The sequence below is a fragment of the Gracilinanus agilis genome, chromosome 2 (genome assembly GCF_016433145.1).
Source record: "Gracilinanus agilis isolate LMUSP501 chromosome 2, AgileGrace, whole genome shotgun sequence".
Classification (NCBI taxonomy): Eukaryota; Metazoa; Chordata; class Mammalia; order Didelphimorphia; family Didelphidae; genus Gracilinanus; species Gracilinanus agilis.
The window spans coordinates 332,742,115-332,749,327 of record NC_058131.1 but is presented as its reverse complement, the minus strand read 5'-3'; the positions used below and the strand labels follow the sequence as shown (position 1 = coordinate 332,749,327).

Genomic DNA, 7,213 nt, shown 5'->3' with positions numbered 1-7,213 from the left:
ATGAAGATTCCTACTATAGATGAGGAAACTGAGGCAAACAGAGGCTAAGTGGAAAGAGCATAAGGCTTAATTAAAGAGAGAGAACTACGGTTTTAATCTCAGCCCTGTCACTTACTGGCTAAGTCACTGGGTGAATCTTCTTACCCCACTGAACCTCAACTTCTTTTGATCTGATATTTCAGTCTTTCGGTGCCTATCTGAAGATGAATCTTTGTAGAAGAGGTTGGACTTGTAGACCTAGCCCTGTCAAAGTGGTAAACATTTTGGACGGCTTTGGTTATCATGGACCTTTTTAGGAATAGAGTTAGGACCATGCTTCCTCTCTACTCTCTACAACAAAGGAAACAGGGCAATCTCTTTTATGTCAATATAATCCAAAGCTACATTTACCTCAATGAGTTAGAGACTCAAGGAGAAGCAATGTAGTGTCCTTGGAAGAGCACAAGACTTGGGAGTCAAGAGAACTGGGAGCTAGTCCTGCTTCTAAGGCTTTGGATAAATCATTTGCCCTTTTTGGATCTCACTTCTTTTTGCCACATAATAAAAGGTTTGGATTGGCTGATCTCTAGTTCTTTTCCAGAACTGACAGCATATGTTGCTAAGGTCATGTATTCAACCAGGAAGGATGCAAGGAGATATCTTGGAGTCCCTCTGAATGCATTCTTTCCTCTGGGTCTGGCACATATCCTCAAATAACTGACATAGCTGGATGGCTGATTAAACAGGAACCTTCCCCAGAAAAGCTGTATGGAAAAGGTTTATCATTCCTTCAGTTGTACCAGCATCCTCATGATCACGCAAAGTAGCACTTGAGCTCCCTTTTGGAATTAGTTTCTGGGATCATAACTGCTGGCATAATGGGTCCCTGTAGGAAGAAGAACAGGGAGAGGTTGGGAGCAAATACTATCTGAAGCAGCCATGAGAGCTGCTACTGTGGGGTTAACTAGAGATTTTCTTCCTTTCTACAAGTAGTCTCTGCTTCTGTGGCCCCAGGACAGTGTTCCTTCAAGCTCAGGCCCTGGCTGTCATTAGACTCTCACTCCCTTAAGTGCCCTGTTAACCCTCTACCCATGGGTATTCTTGTACCAAAGCTGCCAAGCATTGAAGAAAATCTTAAAATTGCCTCGAATGTGCTATCAATTTGTGTTATCTAACTTCCAGGAGATCCTTGCTGCTCCATGGCAAACTTTTTGCTCATCTCTTCATTCTTTTTTATATTCCCAAGTGATTCTTTCAAACCCTCTCCTTTCTCTTAAGACTCTAAGCCCATTCTCCCTACCACTAGCTACTCTCAGCAGATGATTTTGCCTCCTGCTTTACTTAGAAGGTTGAAGTTATTGCACATTAACCCCCTCTGATCCCCTTCAGTCTTCTAATCTTCAATGTCCTTATTAATTCTGTCCTCCTTCCTTCCAACTTCAGTAGAAAAGATACCCTCCTTCTTGCTAAAGCTAAAATTATACATTCAACATATACTGTAAAGTTATATACTCAGTCTCATTCCATCTTGAGATCTTGATCTATCAATCACTTCCACCCTATCTCATTCATCTTCAATATTTTCCTCTCTACTGTTTTCTCTTCCTCAGGTGATAAACATGTTTGGGTCTCTTCTAGCTTTAAACAAATGCCTTTCCTTGGTCTTGTCACCCTTTTAATTCTTTGCCTTCCCTCCATCCCTGTATATTGCCAAATTCCTCCACTTCCTCATCACTCTTTCCTCAATCCCATGGAATTTGGCTTCCATCCCCCTACTTGATGAAACCATTTTTTTCTTATTATCAAGTTCAATGGGCATTTTTTTCTATTCTCATCTTCCTTGACCTTTGGGCAGCCATTGACACTGTGGACTGTACCATCCATCTTGATATAAATTTGCCTGCTAACCATTTCTCAAACTCAACAATCCATCTCCCATCTCCATTCTTTTGCACAGGCTTGGGATAATATGTCTAGAATGTGCTGCTTCCTCAGTTCTACATCTCAGAATCCTTAGCTTCTTTCAAGGTTCAGCTCAGATTCTCCCTCCTACCCACAACTTTCTCCCTTTTCAACTATCTGAAATTTATCTATCTGTATACGTATTATATCATCCCAACAGAATGTAAATTCTTTGAGGAGTTTTTTCTTTTTTGTCTATATTCCCACTATGTAGCATAGGACTTTCCTATAATATGTGTTTAATAAATGACTGTTGGATTGGATTAGGTTGAATGCCCTCTCCTATCTTGAATATACATATATATATATGTATATATATATATATATATTTTTTTTTTTAACTCTTACTTTCTGTCTTAGAATTAATACTGTGTATTAGTTATAAGGCAGAAGAGTACTAAGGGCTAGGCAATGGGGGTTAAGTGACTTGCTCAAGATCACACAACTAGGAAGATGTGAACCTAGGACTTCTGGTTTCTAGGCCTGGCTCTCAAATCACCGAGCTGCCCAGCTGGCCCCCGAAGTTTTGATTCTAAGGCAGAAGAGCAGTGAGGACTAGGCAATGGAGGTTATATGTCTTGCTCAGGGTCACCCAGCTAGGAAGTGTCTGAGGCTAGGTCTGAGCCTAGGACTTCCTGACTCTAGGGCTGGCTCTCTATCCATTGAGCTACCAATTGCCCTTTCATAACATAATCTTGTGGTTCTTTTCTTATCTCTTACTTCCCCTTCTCAGTCTCTTTTTCTGGCTCCTCACTTTCCTCCTGAATGTTAAACATCTCTCTCAAGACTCTGTTCTTGGCTCTCTTCTCTTTTCCCTCTTCAGTGTTTTCCTTGGTGATTTATCCACTTCAGTGACTTTAATTATAACCCTTATATAGATGACTTCCAAATCTACAACTTCTTCCTAAAGCTCTAGTCCAAGATTGGTGCACTGGATACAGCTGCACCCGAGTGCAGCTTAGGAATACCTAAATTCAAATCCAGCCTCAGAAATTACTAGCCATGTGACCTTGGGCAAATCACTTAACATCTATTTGCCTCAGTTTCCTCAACTGTAAAATTGAGATAACAATAACATTGATCTCCGGTGTTATTGTGAGGATCAAATGAGATAATATTTGTAAAGTGCTTAGCGCCATTTCTGGCATATCATAGGTGTTTAATAAATGCTTCCTTGCTTGCTTCCTTCTTTCTCCCTCCCTCCTTCCTTCCTTCCTTCCTTCCTTCCTTCCTTCCTTCCTTCCTTCCTTTCTTCCTTCCTCTCTTTCTTCTACTGGAGAGTTCCCACCTGGATGTCCAACTGGCATCCAAGAATGGAAACTCAGTGGGACCAAATCTGAGCATGTCACTTTCATGTCCGAAACCTGCCCCTCTCCCAATTTCTCACTATTCACAAAAGGTCTCACCTTTAAAATCATTCAGGCTTCTAACTATGAAGTCATCTTTGATCCCTTCCATTCTCTTTCTAATCCTCAGCATTCTATTTCATCCTATTTCCCTTTCCTTCAGGCTCAGAGAAGGTAGTAGCCCTTGGATCCAAACAAATGCCAAATCCTCCCATTTTTCCTTCTACCAAATATCTTGAATCAAGCCTCTTCTTTCAGTTCCCACTATAATAACCCTTTTCTCCCCCTTTCTGGAACTTTGACTCCTATAAGTGCCTCTAACTGGTCTTTCTCCTTTCAGTCTCCCTCCACTCCATGTTGACTTCCATTCTGTTGTCCAAGTGGTCTTCCACTCACTCTACTACAGTCCTTCATAGCTCTACTAAGAAACCTTCAAATAATCTCCTGAAAGAAGAGCATCTCTTGATCCTGGTATTCAAGACCCTCCATAATTTGGCTTTAATTTATCTTTTCAACCTAGTCTTAGTACTCCTTTTCACATATCCTGAATTCTATTCAGCCTGGAATACTTTACATCCTTTGTTCTGGAATGTCTTCTCCCATCTCCACACCTTTGATCACATCATATCCTATGCCTGGAATGGATTCCTCCAATCTATTTTTATCTCCATTTTTTCTAGTGCTCAAATCAGACATCGATTCAATGAAGGCTTTCTCTGATGTCTCTGTTTTTTCTCTCCAATGCATTCTCTCCCTCTACCAATTCTTCATAGTGTGTCTGGACCTCCAATAGGCTTAATCTTACTCTCCCTTGTATCATTTCTATTTGTGTACATGTCTTTCTTTAGGTGAGAAACTTCTTCAAGAGAGCTTTGAAAACACAGGGTTGCAGAAGCCAGGAAAGAGAGTATGTGCTATATATCTTTGGGTTCCCAACACTAAACACAGAGTCCTATATATAACTGGCAATTCATAAATGTTTGTTGATTGAATGAATGAAGGATTATGATGTTTACTGTCTTGATGCCTGGTGGACAATTTCCTCGTAGTGCTTCCTCTGAAGAAGACAGCAAAGTCCATCTTCCCTGGGAAGCTCTCTGGCATTTCTCCAGTTCATATTGCTTTCTCTCTTTGTTCCCCGAACTCTCACTGTCAGCACCACCCAACTCAGAACTGAATTAGATGTTCTCTCTAGCATGGCAACTATTTGTTGTATGTATGGTGAGACAGCATAGCACAGAGGAAAGCATTCTAGTCTTGGAAATAGGAGACCTGCATTTAAGTCCTGGCTCTGCTATTTACTGTATAATCCTAGGCAGGTCATTTCCTATTTTAGTAACTCAGTTTCCCCATCTGCAACAGTCTTTACCCTTATCTCCCTAACAAATTTGAAGACTATATAGTACTCTAGAAATGGATGCTATTGTATATTGTATTATCTCCCTTTCCCTCAATTCCTAGTCCAAGGACATTCTTTTTCTACTAAACCAGGATTCTTGGGGTGGGACCAGACCCTTTCTTCTATTTTACAGAGAGGTCTGGGGACTCACCTGGCTGCCTCCATCTTTGCTCTGTTCTCCTTCCTCCTTTCCTCATCAATGGGGTAGAAGCAGAAGATAGTCAGGCCAATGATTAATAGGGTGATAGGGATGGGGGCCATGAGCACCCGAAGAATCAGTTTGACCATAGGGTTTGGCTCACAGTTCCCAGCTTGGTATCCTGCAAAACTAAACACACAGTGGAGAGTCAGGGATATTGTGCCCGTGGTCATCTCTGAGGTCAACTTCCATGCTATCTGCTGCTTAGCAAGAATTAGAGGGGAAGAGTTGTGGGTAAGAAGTAGCCATAGTTAGTAAACTCATGAATGTGCCACCACAATATTAAACCTTTCCTTCTCTCCCGCCAATAGTATCAAAACAGGACTGGGGCTTTTTAGTAATGTTCCTACATCCCAGCATCATTTTCCTAAAGCCCTTCTCACCTGCATCCCACCCTTGGCTGCATTCTCTTTTAGAGGCATCTCCTCCTTTAATTTTCCTTTTCAAGGTGACCCTGTGATTCTGAATTGTCATCATCAAGATAAAAACATACAATGTAGTTTGTGCTAGAACTTGTAACCTCTAGGACAAGTTTGGGTCTTATCTTCCCTAAGGAATTTCTATGGGTCCTGAAACTCCCTTAGGGATACCCTAACCCCTACTATCCCCTAGTGACAAAACCTGTAATAATATACACAGTGATGATCTTCCAGGGCCATCATTGGAAAACCTTAAATTTCTCACACCTTCCAGGAACACCCCAGGTCTTTCATCCGTTATAGGGAAAGCCCTGAAGCCTCACATCCAAAATTCACAAGTGAGTTGGTATATCCCCTTACAAGAGTTACTGAGGTCTCAGTGCTCCTAAGACCTGTCTACTGTATATGGGAGAGAATGTAGCCATCTACCTGGGAGAGGAAGAGGATGCCAAAGTAGCTGCCTCGCAGAGAGGACCAAAGGTGCCCTTGTTAAACCAACCACAAACAAGAAGGGTAAAGCAAACCCTACTGTAAACTCATGGTAGAGATCCCCAAGGCCAAACCGCCTCCAAACTTGTTGACAAAGATGTAGAAAGAGTAGAAGAACGCTTCCAGGTTCTGGCAGCTGGGGTTCTTTAGCTGGAAGTCATCCATGGCGTCTGGGAGCATGGACCTATAAGAGGGAAGGCAGAGACTGGAAGCGGTGGAGAGGACTTGTGTGCTGAGTGGGGTGACATACTGGCGGGCAAGTCATTTTTCTTCTCTGGGTCTTAGTTGTATCCTCTTCAAAAGGAGGAAGTTAGAAAAGTTGAATTCTAAAGTCCTTTTCTAGCTCTAAATCCTAAAAAACCTGCCCAGCTGGTCCCACATTTCTGACCCAGGCTCTGCCAAAGAAATCAGGCAAGTCTGATATTCCTCCCCTGCCCCCTGCCCCTGTCCTTTGCCCTTGAAGGCAGTGTGTGTTCATGGAAAGAGTGAGAGACTAGGATGCTGCCACAAATTCTTGATATCCTTTTATTTCACCTTCCTGAGTTTCTGTTTCTCCACCTGTAAAGTATTACTCTGGCTTAGAATCATGCAGTGTTGGCAGTGGATGGAACCACAGAGACCACCTCCTTTAACCCTTTCCTCTTACAGATGAGAAAAGTATGTCTCCAAAGAAGGGCATAAAGTGGGTCAGTGGCAAAGCCAGAACTCAAAGCCCCATCTCCTGATACCAGGCTAAGGGCCTGCTCTGGCTTATGTTAAGAGGCAAGAGCAGCCTTAACTTAGGGAGAGAGTGGTTCGAGAGTAATGAAGGTCTCTTAGTAGCAATAAGGGTTTCCATGGTGATAGTACCTTCCCAGACATCTTCCCTTCTCTCCAGGCCCCAAGGGTACTTCCCTTGCCTTTAGATGTCAGAATTGGTTAAATGAACTGCTGTTAGAGACAGCCCTTTAGACATGACTCCCAGAGGTCCATTAGTAGTCCTAATATATCCCAGTTCTACCTTATATAACAAGGTGTTTTTACATTATCAGGGCTGAAACTATGTGACCTGAGGCCAGTCACTTAATTTTTTTTTTTAAACCTTACCTTCTACCTTAGAATCAATACTATGTATTGGTTCCAGGGCAGAAGAGGGGTAAGGGCTAGGCAATGGTGGTTAAGTGGCTTGCCTAGGGTCACACAGCTAGGAAGTGTCTGAGGTCAAATTTGATCCCAGAACCTCCCACCTATAGCCCTGGCTCTCAATCTACTGAGCCACCTCACTACACCCCCAGTCACAACATTCTTGAACCCCAGTTTTCTCTCTTAAAATTAAGGTCAGTCTAAACCAGTAGTTCTTGATATCTTCCTTCCTTCCCTCCTTCCCTCCTTCTTTCTTTCTTTCTTTCTTTCTTTCTTTCTTTCTCTCTCTCTCCTTTCT

At 42.3% G+C, this 7,213-nt stretch overlaps 1 protein-coding gene across 1 annotated transcript; it reads right to left on the bottom strand.

Moving 5' to 3' along the window:
- Positions 1–759: 759 nt before the first annotated feature.
- LOC123237386 (sodium-dependent lysophosphatidylcholine symporter 1-like) lies at positions 760–5,273 on the bottom strand. Its single transcript, XM_044664277.1, has 2 exons — positions 4,838–5,273; positions 760–865 (listed from the first exon to the last, which is right to left on the bottom strand). Exons 1-2 carry the CDS (start codon positions 5,056–5,058, stop codon positions 841–843), a joined length of 246 nt encoding a protein of 81 aa, XP_044520212.1. The 5' UTR covers positions 5,059–5,273; the 3' UTR covers positions 760–840.
- Positions 5,274–7,213: the final 1,940 nt, after the last annotated feature.

Coding starts and splice junctions, on each gene's coding strand:
- LOC123237386 (XM_044664277.1), bottom strand. CDS start 5,058: ATGACCACGGGCACAATATCCCTGACTCTCCACTGTGTGTTTAGTTTT. Junction 866..4,837: donor GCAAAGATGGAGGCAGCCAG/GTGAGTCCCCAG, acceptor TTCTTCCTACAG/GGACCCATTATGCCAGCAGT.